The sequence below is a fragment of the Photinus pyralis genome, unplaced genomic scaffold (assembly GCF_008802855.1).
Source record: "Photinus pyralis isolate 1611_PpyrPB1 unplaced genomic scaffold, Ppyr1.3 Ppyr1.4_LG4, whole genome shotgun sequence".
In the NCBI taxonomy this organism is placed as follows: Eukaryota; Metazoa; Arthropoda; class Insecta; order Coleoptera; family Lampyridae; genus Photinus; species Photinus pyralis.
In genome coordinates this window covers 35,130,430-35,157,918 of record NW_022170511.1, presented here as the reverse complement: position 1 = coordinate 35,157,918, position 27,489 = coordinate 35,130,430, and the positions used below count along the sequence as shown (strand labels likewise).

At 34.6% G+C, this 27,489-nt stretch overlaps 2 protein-coding genes across 2 annotated transcripts in view; one reads left to right on the top strand and one right to left on the bottom strand.

Annotated features, from left to right (window-relative positions):
- The window catches only part of LOC116167723 (head-specific guanylate cyclase), a 263,401-nt gene that overhangs the window by 218,110 nt on the left and 17,802 nt on the right, over positions 1-27,489 (top strand). Inside the window, exons 7-9 of the mRNA XM_031483212.1 lie at positions 4,968-5,147; positions 10,374-10,512; positions 10,568-10,734. Of these exons, the coding sequence (XP_031339072.1) occupies positions 4,968-5,147; positions 10,374-10,512; positions 10,568-10,734 (486 nt within the window). The remainder of the gene's footprint in view (positions 1-4,967; positions 5,148-10,373; positions 10,513-10,567; positions 10,735-27,489) is intronic.
- LOC116167725 (tubulin alpha-1 chain-like) lies at positions 12,936-14,500 on the bottom strand. The gene is made up of 2 exons (XM_031483214.1): positions 14,390-14,500; positions 12,936-14,344 (listed from the first exon to the last, which is right to left on the bottom strand). The coding sequence occupies exons 1-2, from the start codon at positions 14,390-14,392 to the stop codon at positions 12,995-12,997; spliced, it is 1,353 nt and encodes a 450-aa protein (XP_031339074.1). The 5' UTR covers positions 14,393-14,500; the 3' UTR covers positions 12,936-12,994.

Genomic DNA, 27,489 nt, shown 5'->3' with positions numbered 1-27,489 from the left:
GAATTGTTTTGGATTCTACGCACCAAAATTAATAAGAAAAAGTGTTTTCCCGAGAAATTTTGGTGCAGTCGATTTTTGGTAAAAAGGAAGGTTACACTGCCTTTTTTTTCGGGCCTCAAAAAAAATTGTCTCAGATCGACCCGGAAAAAAAATTTTCTTATAGAACGTGGCCTGTAGAATCCATAATTTCAAACAGTTCCAAGATTGGGCATACTAGTTCAAAAGTTACAGCTCATTGAATTATCTTTCAAAATTGGTTTCTAGTCCATAACTTTTGATTGAGAAGTCTCAAGGATGCTATATAATATAAGGATTGCTCGATCCCTATACTTGTAATGTTGCCCGAGTTTAAGTCATATGTGACGTCACCAACGGACCTGGCTGTCAGAATTGACAGTTATAATTTGCTAAGTTGTCAAACGTTTTTGCGTTAGCGTTATAACTGTGTGTATGTGTTCGCTATATTGCAACAAAAATGCTTGGACGCCGGCGGACTGTAATAACAATTTGGGGTAGTATTCACATTTTACACTCAACTGGCGCTCATTTTAGCCAGTGTCAAGAAGAACGTCGAGAAATCGTTTTATTATAAGATGCACAAAGTTGAAATTTTATTTTAGCTGCAAGTTCCATGGACGATGAAGAGTAAAAAAACCAAAAACGCAGGATGAAATAGGTTCACGACATTTTGAGTATGCGAAAAATCGAAGGAGAATTTGTAGACTTGTAGACGATGACTGACAAGTGTTTCTAATTTAAATATTTACCTATATAACATCCATTTGGGCATTTGTACAGAAGAGACTTATAAACTTCAGTTCTTACTCATCTGAGATTTCCGCATAACCGAAGAAAATTTCCACTCTGCGCAGCGTTTCAAAAACGCATCGTGAGAAGGAGCTCTTAGAATCTTACATAATATAAAATACAAATGAAGGTGGTGCACAAATCTAAAAATCAAAGCATGAGGTGCGTCTGGGTCCGCCAGTGACGTCACTACACGCGGCGAAAAAATTCAGTGATCGAGAAATCCTTATATAGCATCCTTGGTATACACCGAAGTTTTTCGTATTCATCCCGAAACTATGCAAATGTAGCTTTATGTACATTTTAGTGGCTCACGTAGCTATCGTCAATCCTTGCAAATGCTTCGACATGTGTCCCTCCGCAGTACTAACAATCACCTTCTGAGGATAAAAATGTAGGGCAATTCCACCCGTACGCACCATTAGCAGGATTGGGTTCGGCTTGCAAAAAGAACAGGCGCAATAAACTTTATGTATACGTTATAAGATTGCAAAAATACCCTACCACTTTGACGTTGGAGATAAAACCTTTTGGCATTTTATGACAAATTTTACATTGCCCTCTTTATTGATTTATGTTGCAACGCAACGTGCTTACATATGGGAAACGTGGGCGCTTTAAGGGTTTGCCTCGAAGAAATATGTGCAAAACCGCTAGTTATTCGCAAGCAATTAGATACTGATGCGATAATGCGATCTTTTGAATTGCTCTCCGGTAACTTTTGCGGTTCGGTGGTTTTGAAAAGGATTTTGTCGTTTAGTTCACAGCCCGTGTTCGACGATTTCGTTGAGAATTTTATTGGATTTTATGTTTAGAAATTGGCGTTTTAGTAAGTCTTCGGACGGACGTTGACAATTTGAAGCCACTAAAGCTTGGTCAAGATTATTTTTACCGACGATTTGTATGTGATCCCCAAGAATAAGTGACTTTTACCTATCTCTTTAAAGAGGAAAAGTCACTCTCTGTAACTTATGAAGAGTTAGGAAAACGCTTAGCAAATATTGTGTTGTAATGTTAATTTCTATGCAGAAGATTCGTACTCATAAAATTATACAGTAGTAGGAAATTATTTATTTATTTATTTATTTTTATTTTTTTTATTTATTTGCCTTTATTTTTGAGTGGGCGGGGTTTCAGCCAAGGCTGCTCTACCAACCCAACCCACTATACATTTACAAAAATCCATGCCCGAACCCGGATTCGAACCAGGGACCCTTAGCACCACAGTCCAGCTTCAACTGAACTGCGCCACACGTATACGTGTTGTAACCAGTATGAAAAGTAATAATTAAGCGAGTCCTATTTAAATGCATTGGTGTCAGGTTAGGAAGGTACTTGGAATTCCTCTTCATAAATATTTATATGCCGTCGAAATCGACAGTAAAGTTCGTGTGCTACGCTTTTTCGACAACTTTTAGAGAGTTGCAAACTTGGGTATACACTACACCAATGGCCCCAAAGAACATTCTAAAAAATCATGTTTTGCGAATTTAGTAATTTTTTGTGTCGATTTTGACTGGCCTACATATTACCTATTTATTAATATGTTAGTCTTTCAAAATCACACATTATTAACTAGCGGCCCAGCTCATTTATGATTTTGGACTTTCTCCGTCCGTCTGTATTTTAGGTATTGACTAGAAGTTTCGCTCTGACGAATTAATTATGAAAACGTTTTTAAAATGATTCCGATTCTAACTTTATTTAGCCCATCTTTGGATATAGGCCTCTCCAATCCTTCCCAGAGTCTCCATTTCAAAACAACTTTATTCCATCGGTCATCTGTTTGTCTGGTATCATGGCCGGCGAATTTCCATTTTAGTTTTGACACCTCTTCTCTGACGTCTATTACTTTTTCTAATTCCTAATGCACTCGTTTCTTCTTTTATCTGACAGTTTGACGTGTAACACTTTTCATTGCTGTTTCTGGTTTTGCAATTTTATCCAATGTTTGGGATACGAGAACAGAGAGTACCTACACATTGAATTTGAATGTACATTTGGTTTTAAGGAGATTCCGATTAAAACGTAATCATAAAATGACTTTCCGAGTCTTTCGGATATTGTTAAAAATCGGTTTAAATCGTGAGAATTTCCATCAGAATTTGGAATTTCTTCGTCTGGGTGAGATGTTGGAGCTTTTTGAATTTTTTGAGTAAATCTTCAAGCAAAATTGCAAGTGCGATATAAAAATAAGCAAAAATGATTTGTAAAAAGGATGTTTGGTTCTTCACAAAGTCACTCTTTTTTGCAAGAAAGGATTACAGTTCCTCGTTTCTTCAGGATTAGGACTCGATTAACCCGTTGAAATTAAAATTTGCCCTTACGATACGATCAATTTCGACAATCTTATACTTCTCATAAAATGGATTTCAAAATTTATTAAAATCTTTATCGAAAAATTGAGAGGTATAGGTAACTGAGATTTGTTGGTAATGGTTATAAGTGCTGACATAAAATGTGAATACACAACTCTAGAAAATGTCAATTAAGGCGAAAACTGGAGAGCACGTTTATCTAATCCTAATGTTCATACCTCGCAATGCACTGGGGAAATATGAACGTTGTATTATAGTAAGTAGCGAAATGGACGGTGATCCATAATACATGTGAATATTAAAGTGAAGAGCTGTCAGGTTTTTACAATGAAAAATATAGCTCTTAAAACCTGAATAAGTAACTTATAGCAGATTTCGCTCAATTTTGTTTTCATATGCATAATACTGGATTCCTATAGTAATCTGGCTTATTATTATTACTTGTAGGACGGATTGGCACTGTACGTTTTCCTATATTGTTTATTGTGCCAGTAATGTTGCTATTTTTTCGTAGAATTTTTTGCGTGCACGATTGTATTCATGTATGAGGCTGTATACGTAGGTATACAAGTTCTTGTATGAAATCTGATTGATTGAAATTTTATGGCATATTTTAAGGGTAAAATTTACATCAGCTGCGATTTTCTATTATTATTGTGTGGAGTAATGGATTTTTTTGTCGCTTCTGTAGTAGCGGCAGGTTAAATATCCGACATTTTATGATTAAACGCACAGCCTCGATAGGTATGTCACAATAAGGGATCATAAAGGAGACCCAAGGAGAGCAATACAACAAGGGCCGATTTTTCTTGATTTGTAGACGAGTAAAAGGTAGCTTTTCTTGATTCACTCACAACTCAGAGAATAGTATAACTAAATTACATTTCTTCGGATTCTTTATTTCCATCAGAACCTTAGGAATCTTCGGAATTTCTCGTTTCGTCGAATAATCCTGTTTTAGATTTTAGTTCTTGACTTTAGTCAGATCCTTTAGTCCTTTTGTCTTTTAAAATGACGATGGTGATTGTTTCGTTGCTTTCAAAATACTTGAGATCCATAGCCTTTCCAGGTGTTAAGCTATTGTTCTGAATTATTCTATACCTAGATGCTTCCGTTTCTTCGAATTCGTCCAATTCCTAATTGTTAAAATCCTTCAAGTAAATAAGATTCTGAAAATTCATCGAATCTAGTCTACTAAGTATTTGGATTAATCGTGCAGACTGCAGATGCCTCGGATTTTAACGATTAGAGTTCTTTCAGTTATATTTTGCTTGGATTTCTTCGGAAGCTTCCGATTTTTCAATCAAGTACTTTGGTTTTTAAAATCCCTCTGCTTTTCAGTTTCCTTCAAATTATTTCAGTTCTTCAAATTTTCAGATGCGTCAAATTTATTAAAAACGTGTGAGACTTTGGTTGATGAGATGCAGCATAACTATAATAATACCTACGAAAGAAAAGGATTATAAGGCCTAGGTACTTCGTATATTTTGCATTTATCATAAAATTCAAATTAAAACAATGTATTTTTGTCAACAATAACAAGGTATAACTTTCTAGGCTTGAAATTGATTATGTATATCTTCGCAATGCAATCGACAATATGGAAAACTCAAATTGTTTTCAAGCGCCTATCGTAATAACACAAAAAGTGAAAGGGGATGGCAATGGCAACCTACGTCTGGGCGCTAGAATAATATGTGTTTTGGTGGTTATTACAAATCTAGCACTAAAACGTAATAAAAAGTGCTCTTTAATGATGTAACTTTACATAAGTCTAATGTGTTTACTAATGTTTAGCAAGCTAAAAGGAAAATGGTTTCATTTACTTTGTAATTGTTTCAGGGATTAGAGCTGAAGGGACAAATGGTATACTGTTCTGAATCCGACTCGATTCTTTTTATCGGTTCTCCCTTTTTGGATGGACTTGAAGGACTTACGGGAAGTGGCCTTTTTATCTCTGATATACCTCTCCACGATGCTACTCGAGATGTAATTCTTGTAGGGGAACAAGCGAGAGCACAGGTAAGTGATTTCGATTGTGCATACGTGAATATAATTAGATTCATATGGGTTTGGCGGGCGGATAAAGTAAGTTTCACTTATAAGAAATTCATAACAATTAGTTGCAATAATATACCTATATAACCTTTTGAAAATGAAGATTAATTTATGTCACATAACTGACAATGCGGGTGCCAATCCTGGCAGAGTGCCTAATGGACGTTGCGCTTACAGATTATTCAAAGCTATTAGTATCATTAACTGCATAACCTACAGGTTGGGTTCTCCCAAATGCATTTATTAAATCACAGATAGTATGTTCTGTGATTGAATCTATTGTTTACGATTTGTCAACCTTTTCCCCACTTTGGACAATCAAATTCAAAAGTAATTTAGTTCTTCGGGTTGGCGCACGTTAATCATTAGTTTTCCAGAATATTACATTTTTTAGAGTGACATACAGGTTGTTCAGCAATTAGCAAAGTCAATCATCAGATAGGTTTCTGAAAAATTGAGTAGGGATTACTACTTGATTAAATTTGATTTGATTTATTATTTAGTGTGATTGAATTTTAATTGAATTATTCGAGCTTTCGAAATTTATAGTAAATCCAACATTCCACAAAGTATACATTTCCCTTTTATAATACCAGCGAGGAGGAGCCATTAGAAACATTCACCTACTCATTGAGAGAAAAGTCGCCCCCAGTCCAAGTTGGTGATGGGAACTCGCCTTATGTCGTACCTACTGCACCTCATTTAAAGTCTCCCGTTTTCAAGGAAAATTCTCCTCTTGGATAGAATATACTCTCATAATCTGTTTTGCCGCCTTAAATCATTGTTGGGATCGCATACTTCACAATTCACAATCGAAAAAGTGAACGAATTCTTGATGCCATCCCAAACAAAGTTGCAAAAAATTCTTGTCTAGACAAAGATTGTGCTCATGTTTTACAAGGTGTAACATAATAATTGATTTAAAAGGTTTCCATGTGAGAACTATCTTTTTTAATGTGTCAAAAGATGACATTCTTTCCAGTCTTCCTACCCTTTTCTATGCAAATGTAGTTTATCTAGTTTATCTTTATATACATAGGGAATTTTATGTTTAGAGAATTTAGCCCACGTACGTACGTTAATAGACCAAAAAATAGAGGAGACCGCCCTTGTCCATCTTAATTAAGATGTCCGAAAATTTCATCCTGGCAGACGAAATAAACACAGCAATACGGTACGCTATTTTTTTACACTCTACTGCAATACATACTTTTTTAAATGCAATCTCAATAAACCTATACTTTGCTTCGTAATAAAAATTGTAAGTCAATTAACACTAGTATTTAACTTTGAAACGTGATCCCTTTCGAGTCCCTTTATATCAGGAGGGCAGGATGGGGCAAACCCTTAAAAACAGGAATTCACAATTCACAAATCAAATCCTAATTTTTGGATTTAATTCCCAGTTCTGATAATAAATCCCAATTGCAGTTCACTTAAAACGGAATTGTGACGAAAGTGGGTTCAGGGGTAGAATCCCGCAGAGAATGGTGCGCGTCCAATGGCCTTCCCTGTAAAATCTTCCCCAACATCCGTCACCTTACGTCCTTACTATCTAAAAAAGCGCCGACCCTCTTACAATGCAGGGGTCAGAGTGATTCTCCAATATCGGTCGGGCTGAGTATGACATGGATAACGCGCGTAGCGAAGGAGCGTCGTGTGAAGACTATCCCTCCCTTGACCAAGGTAGATGTGAAAAGGAGGTCTAATGGCCATAGTTCCTTCTCCTCAAAGGAAATAATGGAGATTTTAGGAAAGTTCCCCTTCATAATTTCTAAGCACTATCTGGTTTAGTCGGAAATCTCCCTAGCATCAGAGGTTTGTACAATTAGGTGAGACAAAACGATTTAAAAAAATTTAAAAACATTCAAAAAATCAGTTTTTGTAAAATTTATTAGTGACAAAATGTTCTACACGAATGGAAGTTTTGTGTAGGTGCACAATCGTACGTTCACACTTTAAAAATTATGTCTGAACAGTAAGTAAAGCAAAAACACCAACAAACCTCAACAGTAGTAGTCTGTCATCAGCGAACAACTCACGTTAATCCGCCCTATCATATTGAGCCAATTTTCTGGATAGCCCATTTACGGCGTTATAATCCATTAGATGGGGACATAATGGTTTCATTTACACTAAAGCAATGTAAATAATATTTGGAAAAAAAAATAAAAGAAAGCTCGTATTAGTTACAGGAAATCCGATCGGTGAAGTCCTACCCCCATCCCATTTTGCGTTGTGTGCCAATTTTCCTTCAGGACAGCATAAAAAACACTTTCGACTTGTATCGACGTCGAAGTAAATATTGTGGAAGCATCCGTACACCGCTAAAACTGATCCTGACAGCTACCGAAATTGAGCCATTCAACGATGAAATTCTCATTTTTGAGATTTATTTGTCGGAATAAATAAAGAAATAAATGGAAGACGCCGTAAATATGATTCGAGGAATTGAATCGATTGGGCCGCCGTTTCGTCCGTTATTCATTTTGTAGGAGGAATTTCTATTCATCTGATATTAATCCTTAATTGCATATTTATTTTGAACAAACAGAAGTTCCCCTTTGTTCGAATCCGTCTTTTATTCCTTGGGGCGGTTATTAATTGCACCTTGTGTTATTCTGCAATGAATACATTTCCCCATTCAATGAATTTCATTATGTATATATTGAATGCTGTTTATAAACTTATAGGAAGATGAAGTTGTAAACTATCGCTTTTGTGGAATGCACTTTCGAAAACGTTGCTGTTTATTTTTCCGTTCACTTTTGATTTATGATGCTTCAAAATTAGGTTTTAACATTGCGAATGTTCATTTCTTTTATATATAAAGATCACTTTCGAGTATTCCTTCTAGCCTAAAAGACTGAAATACGTATTTCATTTTTCATAAGTTATATCATCCGAATGCTGGTATTTGAATCATGCGTTTCTCAGTCTCAGAGAAATTGAACCTTCATCTCAATAATTACAAAGTATAGACTTTTTGACTGTTTGTGATTTATAGTAAAGTAACTTGAATATGCAAAATTCCTTTCCTTACTTGTACACGATAATCCGCGAACTGTTTCGAATTTTCCAATTCTGTTTTCAGTATAATGTTTATCAGCACCCAAGGAAGAACTGATTAAATGTTTAGTAATCTTTAGGAGCACGTTTGTTATATGTGTTACAGACGCACAAACGGACAGGAGCTCCTTATTGCGAACGTTGTAAAAAATTATCACTGTCAAACATATAATATTAGAATGTACAGAATACACTAATCAAAGGAAATTGTATAGCATAAAAGATAACTTAAAGGACGCCCTTGGTGAGGGACGCTCAAATACAATGTCATTCCTCAAAAACATATCTTTATTTGAAAAAATCTAACCGTACAAGAGCTAATGGCCTATTTTGCAGTCGAAGCTCTTTAATTATAAATAAAAAAAAAAAAAAAAAAACATTACACCTTAGTATTTGCAGGTATGATTAATAGCAATACGCAACAATCCAGTCCGGTTGACCCTCAATTGTGTTATCTATTGTAGCTAATATTACAATTTCACGTTAGTAGTTGTTAGAATGATACGAAAGTGTGTGCATCTACAAGTGCCCTCTATTTTCTAGAAAGAGCTTGAGTATAGGTGAGATTTTTAATTATTCATAAATTAGGTACTAATTAGATGTAACTCCAAACTGAATACTTATTACCATTAAATCGTGCAAATCTGGTTTAGTATCGTAATTTTCTGGAAAGGGAAATTTGAAAAACAACTGGATACATCCTGGGTACATACTTTTTCATGTTAATACGAAATTTATGGCCGTGTTTGTCGTAAAAATGTATGTAAAACTTAAGATTAGGCAACATTTTTGCTTTTTGGCGACATATCGGCTTTAATGCTATGAAAATTCAAACGGTCACCAACAAAAAAAAAATAATTTAGGAGGAAATTATTACCAATTTTTCCCTACGTACATTTCATCCGGGCCTACTTTTTAAATATCGATATCTCAATTTGTTTTCACTATTGACAATGATATAATCGCTCAGATGATTTTCACATTGTAATTCTTTTCAAACCATTAAAATTACACAATGCGATAGTAAAGATGACGTAAAGATCAGTTTGATCTGCTTGGTTTAATCACAGAGTATACCTATTTTGGTTTAATATACAAATTGCAATAATTTCAGCAAGAAAATTATCCACTAAACGTTAGCGTTTGTAATTCATGTACTTACGTACACAGTATAAGTGCGATGCACTTCCCAAGAAGTACTTACTACACAAAAACTGAAAAATCACAGTGCTTTAAAAAGACTAAAACAGGCGAAAGGCCGGAGGCGTAGAAAACAATTTTGATTTTGAAATGTTTACTAAGGCCTCAGAATTCAAAAATTTATATTCGAAATTTGTCACACAGTTTAAAGCTTAGGTATGTAAGACTTTTTACTTAGAAAAATTTTCAAGATTCTCAGTTATGCGCGAGGTCTGTGACTGTGGCACTATTAATGGTTAGAAATACCATGGGAAATCACAGAAAGTTTAAATCTTAAGATTCACAAGCGGTAATCATACACTCCTTAAATATAAAAATGCGAAATTTTAGAATTGTTGGAAAAAAATCAGTTTTCTCAACTAGAAAACTGTAAGTCTTTCAAGAACATTGTAGTTTATTGTCACTCTCTACGACTAACCAGGTGACATGGTATGACAATGGTCCAAATCTGTGACTATTATTAATAGTCACGTGTGATTCAACATCTTTTGGATAATTTGAGTACATATTTACTTTATTTTGAAAAATTCAGTAATCACAATTAAATTTTCTGATCGATCATTCTAATTTTAGTATTTTGTCTCCCTTTCCGTTACTTTACAATTTCAAAGTTGTTTTAGAAGCAAGGGTTTTCGAAGGTGGTTTGTATCCCTTTAAATTACCTAATAAAATCTCGTCATTTATAGGTGAGAAGCATTAAACTTGCGAATGTATTTCAAAGTCAAACAATACCTTCTATTTATTGTTATAGGTTCGCTATGCTTCCCTTCCTCATAAAAATAACACAAGATTTAGTGTACCTTAAAAGTAACGTTCGAACCAACCCTATAAAATTCTTATTATAAACCAGTAAGGATCTCATTTTATATCACGTTTAACATTCAGAATGGAAGTGTATTTTACCGATACATTTACTTTCAGGATGGTTTGAGGAGAAGAATGGATAAGCTTAAAAGTTCAATTGAAGAAGGAAATAGGGCCGTCGATAAGGAGAGGGAGAAGAACGTTAGTCTGCTACATCTTATATTTCCACCTGATATTGCTAAACGCCTGTGGCTCGGTACGTTATTTCCGGGACATTTATTTGTAAGACTAATTTGCGCAAATTTACACAGGCGAAACGATCGAAGCAAAGACTCACGAGGATGTTACGATGTTGTTCAGCGATATTGTGGGATTTACCTCGATATGTTCCACGACAACGCCGATGATGGTGATCAATATGCTTCAAAATCTCTACAGTCACTTTGATGCCTATTGTGGACTGCTCGACGTGTACAAGGTAGGCGTTATTATTATATCTTACAGCGACGCTAACCGGAAATTCGTTCTTTATTAAAACGTGATGAACGCGTTTTACATGATATTTCTAAAGGCTATACGCAAATCCTCCACTCATACTCGCGTCGTTAGTTTTCATCACGTTTCATAAGTAATCCATCGCGTTTGGCCACTATCAGTTTTCTCTCTAAATAAAAAAAAAGTGGCGTCGATCGTGGCAACGAAAGATAGAATTTTGAACAAGGTTGGCAGGCAATGTAGCGTTAAAATAACAAAAGATCAAATAAGATCGAATGTAGATTTCATACGTGACTGAATTTATCTTTGATGTTTTTCCCAGTGTGATTGGATAATGCGGCGATGTTCGGAATTTCTATTTGATTCCTTTCTTTCACCGCTTTAGCGAATCAAATCAAACTCTTTCAATTAAATTAAACGACTAATTTGAACTTTGTCTTGTCTCCAAATGGCAAATTTATACCTTTCTCGGAATTTTAATCGAAATCCGAAGTACATGTCCTACATTAATCAAATGCTACTAAGAAAACCAGAAAAATCCGAGTACTTACGAAGATATGCCAGAAAAACCGAAATTTGGCGATTTCGTTTTTATTTTTTTCTGGTGCTATTTGAATAGGGACCAAAAAATATAGAACACTTTCCCATTGCCACTTTTTGAGTTTTACCGTGCCGTACCTTACCGAACATTATTGTATTCCTAATAAACAAGTTGTAAATCAGCATATGCATGATTAAAGCGCATTTTTGGTCATGCAGGTCAGTATTTTATTAGCGAAGTTTAAAATTATCGATCTCACGAGTAATTTTGGGTGCGTTAAATAATTAATTTTATTTAATTTCAATTGACGGTACGTCTTCATTTTGTAAAACAAATCACAAAGTAAATAATAAGTTTTTATACTGGTAGCGCTATCTAACGGTAAAATTATAGCACCTCCGAAACCCATATCGAAATTATTTTCTTCAATTATCGATCTCACAAGTAATCTAACTCAAAATAGACTAGTGCCTGCACATCTACACTATAGCAGAAAGCTTTTAGTGAAAATTTGAATTCTCTAGCTATTGTAGTTGTGGAGATCTCACGCGGACAGCCGGCCTGCCAGCAATAACGAATATATTAGCGTATTTTTTTTTCAAAAATGCGCTAAAAAATGCTACTCGAATACCTACAGTGTGTACTTTTTTTAGAGCCATATGAAATATTAAGTTGATGATGATTTTTCCGAAACGAAACGTTGTATAGAAAAATCTCATCGTCATCTTAAAGCTCAAAAAGTGGTAATGAGAAAGTGTTCTGTTCCTAACAGCCTTTACACGGACTACAATTTTACCTAAGGGAGGTTGGTTATGAACGGGCTTTACGAATGGTTTTTTGCGCTTGTTATATATAGACAAAAAACAATTTTCACTATGTAGCCAATTTTTCACCTAACTTTTATCAATGATTTTTTAACTGCGGGGGGCTGTAACACTTTTATGAATACGAAACCCAACGACAAAGTTCAATGCCCTTTTTATCTCACCCACATAACATAATATTGGCGCCCTATAGGTTCTTCTTAGCCGGTTACGGCTGTTTAATTTTACGCGACGGTAATCTGTCTACCCCATTGGTCAAATGTTGTATCGCAGTCATCTTTTCCCTGAGCATAAGATACCAATCGACACGTTCGTATCAATTACTTTATTGATGTTAGTTTCGTTTAATTGTAGATGTACTTAACTCGAGTTCTGTGGAAAATAACCGCAATCACAAGTTAGTTTTACAATGACCGAAAAATGCAACTTTCCTTCTGGCAAAGCTCGCACGAAATTTATCGTAGCAACCGAATTTCTTTTAACGTAATTGAGCAACAAATTCTTTTGTGGCTTGACCCGTAAAAATCAAAACTGTGAACTACAGAATGCCTTAACATTTTTCTTCCAAATTAACCCCCCTACTCTTTTTTAAATAATTAACCCGTTTTTCAACATGGCGTGCAAGAATGTTAGAACAAAATTGATTGGTGGTTGGGGGTTGTAGACCCATAATGCAATTTGTAGATAGATCTAGCTTTCTTTTTTGCATAAGTTACAGGTTTTTTCGCAAGATTACACATTGATTCTAAAAAGTGATGTAAAAAACCAAAAAATAAACTAACACCCTTTTCTTTAAAATTGGCCAGAAAACTATGTTAGTTAGGGTGCCGAGACACTTTATTAAGACGACCAAAGAATTAACATAAACCGATAAGACGTTAACACTCATATTCTGGGCCACAATGGCAGACCCCAGTATCATAACCAACCTCATTATAATCTTGCTCTAATGCGGCGGAATCTTCCCGGGCTTCAATAAACTCCTGTTCTTCCATCCCCTCGCTGACAAACCAGTGAACAAACGCACGCTTTGCAAACATCAAATCAAACTTCTCATCGAGGCGCATCCACGCTTTGGAAATTGCCGTGGTGTTTGATAACATGCAAACGGCCCTACTCACTTTCGCCAAATCCCCGCCCGGTATCGTCGTTGGTGGCTGGTAGTTTATACCGACTTTGAAACCAGTCGGACACCAGTCGACGAAATTAACGTGTCTTTTATTTCTTATACTGCCTATGGCGGCGTTGACGTCTTTTGGGACGACGTCGCCTCTGTAAAGCAAGCAGCACGCCATATACTTTCCGTATCTTGGATCGCACTTGACCATTTGATTTTTCGGCTCGAAGCACGAGCTGGTAATTTCGTTAACGCTCAATTGTTCGTGGTAGGCTTTGTTCGTATTGATCACTGGCGCGTATGTCACCAAAGGAAAGTGTATTCGTGGATACGGCACTAAATTGGTCTGAAATTCGGCAAGGTCTACATTGAGCGCCCCCTGAAAGCGCAAAGATGCCGTTATCGACGACAAAACCTGCCCGATTAGCCTGTTCAAATTGACGTAGGTGGGACGCACGATATCCAAGTTTCTCCTGCAAATGTCGTAGATCGCCTCGTTGTCCAGCATGAACGCGCAATCGGAATGTTCTAACGTGGTGTGGGTCGTGAGTATGGAGTTGTAAGGTTCCACAACCGCCGTCGATATCCGCGGGGCGGGATAAATGGCCAGTTCCAATTTAGATTTTTTACCGTATTCCATCGTGAGGCGTTCCATTAGGAGCGAGGTGAATCCCGATCCGGTACCTCCGCCAAATGAATGGAAGACTATGAAACCTTGAAGACCGTCGCATTGCTCCGATAATAATCGTAACCTGTCGAGCAGAAGGTCGATTATTTCGTTCCCAAGCGTGTAATGACCGCGAGCGTAGTTATTGGACGCGTCCTCTTTTCCGGTAATTAGCTGCTTTGGGTGGAAGAGGTTTTGATAGGTTCCCACTCGTACTTCGTCGATGACGGTAGGCTCCAGGTCAAAGTATACGGTCCGGGGAACGTATTTGCCCGCGCCGGTTTCGAGGAAGAAGGTACCGAAGCTATTGTCCCTGCCCCGTATGCGCTGACCGGGAGGCATTTGGCCGTTTGGGTGAATTCCGTGTTCGAGGCAGTATAACTCCCAACAAGCATTGCCAATCTGCACTCCTGCTTGGCCTATATGAACCGAAACAACTTCTCTCTAAAAATAGAGCATGTAATATCAAATTAACCATTTTTCTGTTACCATTATGGTAAGCGATAACCTACTAAAATTTTAATGTTGCAGTGCAACTTTCAAAATGACAGATGAAAGGTTACTAAGTGTGAACGGGGCTTACACTTGTGCCTTGGTTTACTCAACCACGATCACACTTGAATCGGTTTAATTTTATTTCAATAAGCACTTCGTACTGTATTCGTTTTCTTCAGTGTTTGATTGGGTCTAACGAAGTCAAAAAGGCAACTTTAGGTTTCACATTGAAACTGAAAATTGAGTTTGAACTTTCATTTCGCTTGAATTTCAAACTGAAACGAAGAATTCCAACGTTTGGCGCAATTTATAATGGACATAAAGTGGACACACAATCTAATCAGCTACACTTAGCCTCAAGGAGTTATCCCATTAAATACCCCCAAACAAAAACTCCGGGACCAGCAGGTCCTTCTCCGAAAATATTCCAAAATTAAGTTGAAGGTTTAACGCCTCTTGATCCGAGAATTTCGCTTGTTTAAAACATGGAGAGAAGATTACGAAATATCCACTGTATTTCCAAGATAAAAATGAACATCATGGGGAAATCTGAAACAGTTAAAATTAAAACGGTTAAATTAGTAATAGTTGTGTATTTTAGGGCTTAGTGAAACAGTGTTTTAAATATGCGGAAATTGCGATCAGTATCGAAGATATTCTAAAAAATGTGACAGAAAAGCTTCCTAGCTCAGCTCAGACCCAAAAGCGCTCTTCACCGTTTAACGTCTTCGTGCGATTTTTTTTTTACTTTTGTTTTTGTTTATTACTAATACTTATTATATTAGTTATTACTACGAGTATATAATAATTAATTTATTATCTAAAGTCAGTAAACACAAAGCTCCTTATTCAATTCAATCGGCATGTAAGAATAAGAATGACATTTTACAACTTATCCGCTTAAGTAGAGGGTACGACACCGTCATTAAGTTGTCAATGGCCTTCTTTTTTGTCGGCGGCCTGGTGCATATGCTATATATGGGTCATTTTTCCTTACAGTATTGATATTAACTCAGGTTTCAGTGTTTAAATCTGTGATATTAATTAATCCGGGGTAAATAAACAAGAGCTTGATTTTTAATTGGATAATTTTATTTTTACACGAAAGTTTTGTTGCAATGGAAAAAACTAGAGATCAAAAGTGTGATAAAATCGTGACAGTTCTAGCTGGAACGATTTTTTCTTATGGTTTTGATCGAGAGTTCTTTCCAGGAGGCAACAAAATTTGAGTGAATTTAAAAATAAAATTATCCTGATTTAAAACCAAGATCGAGTGTATTTTAGGAAGATTAATAAATAAATTTCACAACCACTATATATTTTAGCCTTCGTACACGTATTTTATCGCTGATAAAAACCTACCTAGCTTTTAATCACTTAAGAAATCATCTGATTGATTAGAATTTGAAACAATCACCAAGCTGATTGGTCGTACATTAATGGAGTGTATTAACCATTATAAAAACTGCAGTATATATACATGTACACAGATATTTTAACATAGGTATTGATATTTTACCTTAAGTTTTTATATTAAAACCAAAAAGAACGCAACGACCGAACTAGATAGTTTTTTAACTGTGGTATTTTTTCTCCGCTTTTTATAATAAAACGTAGCGTAATTTTATTGCACACAAAAAGAAAGTCTTTTGAATAATTTAATAAAAATATTGCCTTGTTATTTGAAAAGTGGCAAGAATTTTGCAAAATTTGCTTTCCAGAAAACAGTTGAGTTTGCCGTATATGAAAGTCTTGCGTATTCCGTTCCAAATTTGCCTTATACCATTTTTGTGTTTTTCACTTTCAGAACGATTCGAACACACAAAAATAAAATCAAGCCAATATACATATAACCATAATAAAGGCACATCAAATTCATACGTAAGGCCTCAATTACAGGCATCTATTTTTTGTTCAATTTTAGGCCTTACCGTCACTGGAGTTGAGTGGTACATTATGCCAATTTTAAAATCAGTCCAAATAGGAATACATCTTCAAATTCAAATATTCTACTCCTTTAGAACTCAACAAGTCCTGAATTAATGGAAAATTTTCTACGTAAGTATAGAATAAGGGGTTGGATCTGAAACTCTGGAAAACTGCATAATTTTTCATTCGATATTATTCCAATGATTGAAGTTGGTTTTTTTGGGATTTGGAAAAGAACAGTAATTGGTTTTCGCTAAATTAGGTCAGTTTAATGAGGTCCGTTACATCTAACTTGTTTATTTGAAACGCATGTTGATCAAGTAATGTCGATAAAGGTGAGTAATCGGTTTGGTCCGACACATGCATTGAATAGAAATAACCCGTTAGAGGTGATAACGCTTAATTTGGAATTTATTGTTAGTAGTCAGGTTGTGATCGCGTTTCGGGTTGGATTGTATCGACGTCCTGTCGTTTGCCCTTACTAATTTTCGCGATATTAATTAGCCGTAACGAATTAAATAAACTATTAATTGTGCTAAGTGAATGTGCAACAGGTTTGACACCATATTCACAAAAAAAGGTATGGAAACCAAAATCTTTACGTAATCTTTTGAAATTCGGGTAAAAGGCTTTTTATAGTTTATTTAGGCGTATGTACCTATAGCCTGGAAAGTGATTTGTTTCGTATGTGTATCTAAATTTTTATTTAAATTAATGAAAGTTCAAAATTAAATTAATTTTGTTGAACCAAAAAACGAAGGAAATATTTCCCTAAGAAAAATTGTACTCGATGACTTTGTCAGTTAGTATCTTAATTTGACATTCAAAATTTCGTTATATGAAACTAGAATACTGGTTTTTATTGATATGGGAAATTATTTATTTTTTATGGATTACATTGGACTGCTTCTGCAAGCTCCACACTCCACTCTACTGCAATAAATTACGAATTTTAAACTTGTAGTTATTGAAGCTGTGTGCCTTGACGTCAGTTTAGGAAATTCTCTGCAGAATTTCGTTTTTTAACTACAGCTCGTAATCAAAATTAGTCTTTAATTAGAAAAATCGTCAAACATTTTAGCATTTAGCATTTCACCTTTGCATATCAGTACGATCGTGAAAGATTATAATGTAGATGTCTTATCCAATTTATAATTAGTAAATAATCCACTGAGCCAACGCTCTACTAACTTTAAATTACCTCCCCACTTTTAATTTAATATAGCTAATTAAACACATTGTTAAAAAGGAATCTATTAATAAACATCGATTATATAATTTTTTAATCAATGACATAGATTAAATTCTGGGATATCAGAGAGAAGTTCGCCGCCTCACCTCCAATTTTAGAAGTTAATAAAGCTACTCAAAATAATATAAGTAGCGGAGATCTAAAATTTACTGTTTTAAATCACAATGTGGATCCCTATAGTTTCAAATTCTGGTATTGAATCACAACGTGAGCTGCGAACGCAAACGTAAATTTGGTTTAAATCGTTATTTACAGGCTACACCTTGGGTGGTGTGTTTTATTTCTAGGTCCATCAACTTCCAACTTACACACAAAATTAGTCGTTTATTTGATTATAATTGTTGTCAAAAGACTCGTCGCAATTTAGAACATGAACTTTGGCATTAAGCACAAAATTCGTCATTTAAAGATCAGATGAGGGTTCAGTTGGGAGTTTAGGAACTTAAATTTCGAACTTAAACACACATTTCAGTCGCAACATTATTGACATACAGCGCGAGTGTAAAATCTGGAACTAATGTAAAAATTAACGTGTTCGAGGATTTTTTCAAAAAAGTTTACGCGAAGATTTATTTGATAGTTCCAGACTTCCAGGCCCCGTGGATTCTTCCGGAATTTTTCCCGAAATTTTGCTCAAAATTCATCAATTTCTTAACTTAAAAATCAAATCTTTATAGAGCGTCGTCACTCAACAAAGGTATCCGATTTTTAGGTAATTAGAAGAGCGCATCGTCTAATTTTTCGTATAGAGCTATCCATTTGTATTGTCCGTTAGAAAGTCACATGCTTCAAAGTATACGCTAACCGATTATAGCTCTTCATGAAAAATTAAAAGATGCGTTCTTCGTAATGGCTCAAATAGGGTGCGTATTTTGTTGAGGCAGGCCTAGATAACAATTGGGAAATTTGTTCTAGTTACAAATTACCTGTTAACATCTTTAATTATACCCATTTTCAGTTAAATGTTGCAAATAAGTCTAATTGCCCGTTAAAAGTAGAAAATAGAATTAAATCTCTTGTAAAAAGGAGCCATCAAAGATATATATGTCTTTATACGCCCTCGTAGCACAAAGATAACGTGAATTGAATCCAGCGAATGTATACCAATAGTTAGGAGCAGAATAAATAAAGCGCGCACACAGATGTGGAAAAATAATCAAATTTACAGCCGATTACACTGCCTTTCAGACAAAGGTTCAATACGGTCTGATTTATATCCACAAACACAAAAAATGTCGATAAAAACCCTGTTTATTTTAATATACTTTCGAGAATGGTCCCAGTACTTTAAACTTCTTATTCGCATTGGTTAGCAAGTGCCTCTATAAAGTGTAAATTCCGTTGAAGCTAGAATTTTCAGTATTTAATACCTACTAGTGCGGTATTTAGGGCAACATGCGGGTAGAAATGTACATTCCCATTGGACACCGAAGCGCGCTTTTTCAATTTTCTATTCATTTTCCACTCGAACTACGTGATTGCATTATGGTTGATTCATTTGCATATCGCATTTAAAGCAAAATTTGTATTTCGAGGGAAGACTGTGATTAAATAATAATGTATTGCATTTTCCCATTGTAAGTTACTTCAATTTCATTACGTATGAGGTTCTTAAAAAGAACAGTGTGAAGATTTTGCCAAAACATTTGTCAATAATAGGAAATCGTTAGAGGCAGTTCTGATTCCAAAAGGAATGAGTGACACGGCAATGCGTATAATCCTTGTTTGTATTCGTATACGTGCACTATCTGGACCAAATTAGGTTACACGATTTTCTGACCGTTTGTGACTTTTATTATTTATATGACGTATCAGCCAATTTTGGTTAACTTTTAATATGTATAGGAGCATTCTGAGTTTTGGCTGATGCATTTTTAATTTTAAAATTAGTTAAAATTCTCTAAATAGTATAAAACTTATGTAACAGAAGAAGAAAAACAGATGATTATTCCAAAATTAATTAACTGACCTAAGAAAAGCTTCGTCGAGTTTTTTTTTTGTCTATAATTGCAATTCTAATGAGAAATCTGTCACAATACGTGCTTTTTACCACACGCGCGATAGTAAGGGAGGTATTGCATTGGAGTAAAAATGACGGATACACATGTTTTGAAGCACCAGGAAACAGAATCGAACAAAATCTCGATGATGTCGGTCTGTCGGCCCGTCTGTACTCTCGTTTCCGGCTAAACGGGTGAACCGAACCAAATTTGGTATACTATAAATTAGTAATTTTATTAATATCAAACGATAATTTCAATAAGGTCTCATCAAAAGCCGTGTAACAAGAATAATCAAGTTCATGTTTAAATTTAAGAACTCTGTCAGTATCCCTTTTATCTAAAAATATTGATGCTTCTTTTACTTTTGCTCGTTGGACAAGTCTATTAAATATCATGTGTTGCCGCTTTTCCATTTCTTCATTAATTCATTGTTTGTTCGTTCCGAAATGTGTATTACAACGACTGCCCATTAACATATTTTTGAAATTTTAGATACCAAACGATTAAAATAGTATAAATTTTTAACCTTCAGTAGAATTCTTGTTACAACATTCGTCACAGTACCTGGGGCAAATTATCACAGTATCACAAAAATAAAGAAAATAAGAAATCAAAGGGTTGTATTCAAACAAGTTGTAAATGAGCATATGCATGATGAAAGCGCATTTTTGGTAATGCAGATCAGTATTTCATTAGTAAAGTTTAAAATTATCGATCTCACGAGTAATCTAACTCAAAATAGATTAGAGCCTGCACATGTACACAAATTAAAAAGGCCTTTAGTGAACATTTGAAGTCTCTAGCTATTGTAATTGCTGAGATCTGTCAGACAGCCAGCCAGTCATAACGAATATAATAGCGTATTTTTTTCCAAAAATGCGCTAAAAAAGAAGTTACAGTTACGAAGAAGTACTACATAGTACATATCGTTATCTGAGTCACAATTGTGGCATACATAAACCGGATTTCTATCAGTACAGTTTTTATGTGTCCATTGTTTGCAAGTTGTACATCTAATACTGCAGCTTTCAACTGAAACTCTGTAGAGTATTCCGCAAATAAGACACATACAGTCTTCCTTGCTTGATGAAATTTCTTTTTTCTGAAACTACTTTAGAAACAACTACTTTCGTCTCCAAAAAGGGTGAAGAAAATCTGATTTTCCTCTCTAGTGAGGAAAGTAAAAAACAACTGTCGCGTTAATGTTAATAATGAATGACATTTAAAATTGAAACATACACCCATCTAGATTGCTATATGTGAAACTACATTATTGTATACGATAATTTTTCAATTTTAATTGTAGTGTCAGAAACAATTATGTGTTAAACTTTCTTTTCTAGTACAAATAACTATTACGATTATAAAAGAAATAATTACCGGCCGATGTCCGAATTATTTTGTCTGATATTGGTGATAAGGAAGTCCTCTCGACTGTAGATGGTGGAGCGTGTGGCTTTCGCAAACAAGGCAGAAGTCGGCATTGTGATAAGAATTTGGATTGGATTTTTAAAAATCGGTCGATTCGTTTTCGAGAAAATTAGAAAAATCTTTATTTAATTTATTTAATGGACCCACCTTAATTTGTTCAGATAGAAACCAATTGTCGCTATGGGAAAGATTTAATTTGCTGTCAGTTACCTCTGTGACAATCTTGGGATAGTGAAATTATTGATTCAGATTTTACTTTCAAAATTTTTTACACACTAGCCGAAAGAGTAGAAATTATTTTAATTTATGGTACCATTTTCACGGAGATTTTCACTATACCAAGATTGTCACAAAGGTAACTGACAGCAAATTAAACTCTTTTTTTCCCATAGCAACAAATAAGTGATATTTTCGTTTGTTTTTGTTTTCTATCTGAACAAATTAAGATATTAGTTGGTAGCTATCCATCTTATATCGACTCAAAACGGGGTGATATTGAATAAGTGGATTGATAAAGACACTAAACATTCCCCATACTTCTTTTTATTATTTCCGGTATTAAAATAAAGGCATTAGGTGACAGCGACTATAGTTTCGACCCGAAGGTCATTATCAAGCTTAAACTTTTCAACCACCTTTACATGTTCTCTTAAATTTAAGCTTGATAATGACCTTCGGGTCGAAACTATAGTCGCTGTCACCTAATGCCTTTATTTTAATACCGGAAATAATAAAAAGAAGTATGAGGAAGGTTTAGTGTCCTTATCAATTTATAATTTTTTTTATTTATCGATTACATAAATTAAATAAAGATATTTCTAATTTTCTGAAATACGAATCGATCGATTTTAAAATAATCAAAAATCAAAATAAAGGACTTCGAAAGACCTTTCAAACAAGCTATTACTCGATGCCACTATTGTCATTTAAAATTTTTAAGGGAATAACCCTGGGGGGCAGGGGTGAAGTAGTTTTTTTGTTAAAAAAATGCCCCCCTTGACAAATCTTTTGACCAGTCTCTGAGTTTTTTCCTTTAATCAGTGGTTTTCGAAAATCCTTGGTGGGAAGTTTTCAAATGAGCACCCTGTATAAGAGCTACTTTTTTGCTTAGGGAAAATAAACGATTGCTACACTTTCATGCACGTTTTTCTATAAACCCCTTTCCGTACTTGTGCTGCAATACTATTACGTGTGTAATTGTGCTAAATTTAAAAGCTTTGTATGTAATGTGTCGTGCGTCTCTTGCACTAAACTACCTTCCTAGTGAAACAAAAAATGCATTGCATAAAAGGGTGCGTGAGGGTTGTAACTATACCTCAGTGTACTAGCATATAAAATGCTTGTAAATAAAATGATAAAAAATTCAACGTCCCTTAACGAATAAAAGGCGTTGCATTTCTTATGCAAAGTATTATTACAGCAATTCACATACAAATTTACACTTATCGTGTTGGGAGTCAACGACGCGCTGCTGTACTTCTTTTGAAAGCGTAGTGCCCCGCAAAGGAATTCTATTGACACCTTCTTTTTGGAGCATCCGACACAAAGACCATTAACGAATGATTTATACGTAAGTGTTAATTTTCGAGCCGCTGTAGATGTTCATCATCAAAATAACACAGCAGCCTTGGGACATTAAAAAGGGTTCATGTTGTGCTTTGTGTGTAAAGTTTGGCGATTTGGTGTTGATGTTATGATTACTAACAAATTCGTTAAATGAAAAGAGAAAAAGAAACTTGGAAACGGTAAACTAAATTTCATTTCATGCCAGCGATAAGTTACACGAGAAATTGTTACACAAGTTATATTATCTGTTGTTAATTACTGGTAATTAATCAAACTGTAATTTCCAGACGTTTGCCTTAAGGATTTCATTTCATGTGTGCTTTTAGAAGTTTATTTTAGTTATCTTCGGTACCGCATCTGGATTCCGGAACAAATCTTGACCGGTTTTTGGGCCAGTAGACTGACCTGTTGAAAACCCTGCGGTAGTTTCTATTGTGATCTTGATTTGGAAGGAGTACTTTTAGCTAAAAAAAATTGTTGTCGGTAGTGTTTTTTAGGGTTACAATTTTGATTTCGATCAGATAACTGTAAATAACCCTCGACATCATCAGCTTGAAAATCCAAAATGACATAGACTTCCAGCGAACACCGGAAATTCAATTAAATAAAATTGTCATTAGCACTAATTTACGCAAGCATTGAACATTTCTCTTAAATCGAGGTATAAAAATAGGACATGAGGTGCCAATGAGGTTCTTAAACAATTTTTTCCCCGAAGTATTCCAAGGAAGGGGAATAACAACAATGTTCGAAATAGCGCCGAGACATTCCAATTATGTAAATGTTATGTCTGTAATCTATAACTGTCCGAAAATTATTTCGACACGAATAATCAGTTGCGGTTGAGCAATTGAGAAATTTTTGTTTGATAATGTACAGAACAAATTTTACATATCCATCAGATGAATTAGTTGATGCAGTGTATCTGAACGAACGAAAGTGGGTACTTTATAAATTTCTTACGGAAGCAAGCAGTTGGCGTTACAAGTGAAAATTATATGCGTGAAGCACGCGCGGGCGAATATATAATAAGTCGTGACATAAAAACTAGAATCGATAATATAAGAAGGCTTTACATAAATTTTAATTTCCTGATGAGAAAAACGTGATTTTACATACTTCCATTTTAAAAGTGAGAGTGTCGTAGAGTGTCAGAATCCTATTCACATTTACACGACTCTGTTTAGAAAGTATCTACTCGTGATGGTTATTTACGCTTTATAAAACATCTTATGCCCACTTAACAAATTTTGTGCGGTGCAAATTTTAGTGAGACATTCCATTCGTAATTTCCCCTCAAATTATTCAAATTTACTGTAGCTCCAAGATATTGAAAGTTTAACGTATCATGTGCTTCAAACATTCTGTGATCAATGGACTGAAAATAAAAAATATCTTTAAAAGACATAAATTTTAGTCGCGAATTGAAGGTACCCTAGCTCGTTTACGTTTTGACACCTAATCCAAGAAAATGCCAAGCAATCGTTCCCTTTAGATTCCTTAAGAGTTCTTTAAAACCTCAATCTTTTATTTAATAATTTATCCGAGTAGAAACACCTTCAAGAGCATGTGCTGTGAGAATCGTTAAGAGCCTTCTAGCACCTTTGAATGAGTCTTTTTCACATAATTTAAAGGTCTCGGGGGAGCATTTAAAAGTTTCCAACATCAGTTTCTAAGGCTTCTAAAAACCTGCAAGAGTTTAATAAGGGTATTCTAAAACCTTGAGTCTTCTAGATTTGTGAACTTTTAATTAACTTTTAGAGTTCTTAGGGGTTATCAAAAATTTGCAATGGACTTCGAGAGGCTTTTTTTGCGGAGCACTTTAGAGCTGTTGTTGTTTTGAAAGCTTTTTCTCTCTTAAAATTCGCGAAGTGTCTTCAAAAGTCCACAAAGCCTTCTAAATGCTTTGAATTCGTTACGAGGTCTTCATTCTTTAACAGCTTTTAAGAGGTTATCACGAAAAAAATTTTTTATTTCATACTATCTAGTAATCGCCACTTTATTAGACTTATTTGAGTCTGGTAAATCGTATTTTACCAGACTGAAGATGTTTACCAGACTAGAAATGTTGCCTGTCAACATCCACTGACACCTATCTAAATGTATAGGTACCAGGTGATCCATAATGACTGCGGACAGTTTGAATTTCCCACAAAACTAAACATACAACAACAAACATACCAAATGTCAGTTATTTAAAAGCAGTAGTGGATCAGTTTAATGGATCACTAAGCAGTAATCACAATTAATTAATTAAAGAAGATTAATTTATCAAGCACAAATGCACACTCGTGTTCATGTTTTCAAATATTCATTCTAATATTGCCAGGGGGATAGTCTTACTAATTAAACGATCACCTATCTTGTGGATGGCGATTACTGCATAAATGAACCACCTTTAAAACATGTTTGCCAAGACACTAAAAACTTTTTGTGCGTCAAATTTAAACTGTCTGTAGTTATTTTGGATCACCCATAGGGATTTCAATGCTAATCTCTTCAATCGAAATATTTTCTCTCTTAATTAATTTAGCTTGAAAAATTATGCGTCTGCTCATTTATTATTTTTCAGTTGGTGAAACCGGAATAATTTAATAAATTAGAATTTAGCATTTGCGTACAAATCGAATTTTTGTTTCAATCATTTCACAGTACAATTGATTTTTACTAAAATGTCAATAATTTCCTTAATTTCTCCGATTTCCCACAACAAAAAATTACAAATGTGCATGAATTGACGCGGAATTTTACAATCTGAAAAAAATGTATAACTTTACTGTAAAATAATTCTACACCCTGTCTATTAATGTGCCAATTTCTGTCAGATCAAGAAATAAAGTGATTGCTTTTATTTAAATGTGTACATTGTAATCAAAAATTGTGTGGCATTTTAATACAAAAATGAAAAAAAGTTTTCGCCTTATGTAGCGAGTAACTTTAGCGCATTTTCCATGAAAGAACTAAATATTTATATGTACAAAAGAAAATAAGTTAAGGCATAAATAATAAGCATAGTATTGTGCAGTATATGCATACGCACACCTGATGTTTAAAATATGGGATATGTTTGCCTTTACTAGAAGAATATTTGGTTAAAGTTTCAAAAAAATATCTCCATAAATAAGAAAGATGATATTCCGCAGTTTGCGAATGTTCGATTTTTACGGTATACGATATGCTTGTCTTTACTAGAAGAGTCTTTGGTTAAAATTTAAAAAAATATATGTATAAATAAGAATTGGTTACTGATGATACAGCTTTACTGGCGAAACGCGTTCGAGGTTTTAATATATTATTATGGTTTATTGGTGTTGTTTTCCTTTTCCAAGAAAGGTCATATCCCTGGTCACATCACATGCGTACGTTAACCGTCATGATTTTTCGTGGCTGAGCTACCAAATACAAAAAGAACGAACTAAATATCTTGAAAACTGTAGGAGTAGTTAAGGCCTCGGACGGACGGACGGTTAAAGTGGCTATAGTAGCGCCTTCCTATATGAGAGGAAACTGCGCTCAAAATAGCAGTATGAAATAACGTGTTTTACATTATTTGTATGTTACATCAGTTTACTTTACTGGTTTCGAAATTCTCACTCGTTAACGTACACCTTGATTTACCATACTCACATGCAAGTAACTATTGACCACAGGTTTTCTATATTTCTGAACGCTTTTGATATTAGCAAAATAGTAAAACACTAAATAACAGTGCCTTTTCGTAAACTTTTCTTCTTTGAAACTGAAAGTTTCACAAAAAGGTCAAACCCTTTTATTTATTCACCACGGTAACAACTTACTGCGGAATTTTCTTAAACGTTAATTTACCGGAATACTTTTAGCGTGTTATTGGACTCGGTCCTTTCGAAACGATAATTTTAATTTTTGTAGAAATGTGTGTCCATACAGCGAAAATTAGTCTTTTTTCTTACGTAATAGTTACCATTGTCATACGAAAACAATGTACAGTGCGTTCGAGATATCCCTTTTATTTGACCTGATAAGCCAAATTTTTCAAATATAATTTTTTATCCTATACAAGGAGAAACTTGCCTTTTCTCGTCTTTATGAGGACGGGAAAGAAGGCAATTGGAGGAATAAAGCGAGAAAATTTCATTTTTCAGGCTAGGCGAGAAAATAAATACGCCTCATATAACCTAGATGGCGCGGTTGTAATAAAAGTTGAAGGAAGCTCATATTTCTTTTTAATTGAATAAGAAACATAATAAAAACACTGATTTAATCATTCAATTTAACTTAATCATTTCATTTTAATGAAGGAAAGAACTATTCCACCTTCCGTGAATTCCCAATATCACGTGACCAATTCAAACGTTTCACAATTTTTGATATTGTTAAAATATCTTTTTTTACCTAGAAAAATTTGTATTGGGTAGTGTACGTACGTAGTTTCTAGAGTTTTTACGAATTAATAGCGTTATTTCTTATTAAAAAATAGTGATGTTTACATTTTTGAAATCAGAAAAAATTCTCTATCAAATGACACAAAAAGTAACATGACTCCCATAAGAAGAAACAAAGTTGATCTTTGTTGACGGGAGACGAAACGTCAAAGTTAAAATTTAAAAATTGCATCTAATAGACGGAAAAAAGTGGCCATAATATTGTCATTTATTTCGAAATATCTTTTTAAATAACTTCAGTAAAAAACGATTTTGCAAAATTTTGTTTTTTTCTCTTACAGTTCCCGAGATTAATATGCGCATGACATTTTAACCACAGTTGCTTCTAGTAAAGGCCGTATATAGTTCAGATATGCGCAGACTGCGCAATGGCAACTTTCTTATTTATGGAGATATTTCTTTGAAATTTTAACGAAAGAAGCTTTTAGTAAAAGCAAACGTATAGCATGTTGTAAACATCAGATTAACGTACGCATGCGCAACCTATGCGCA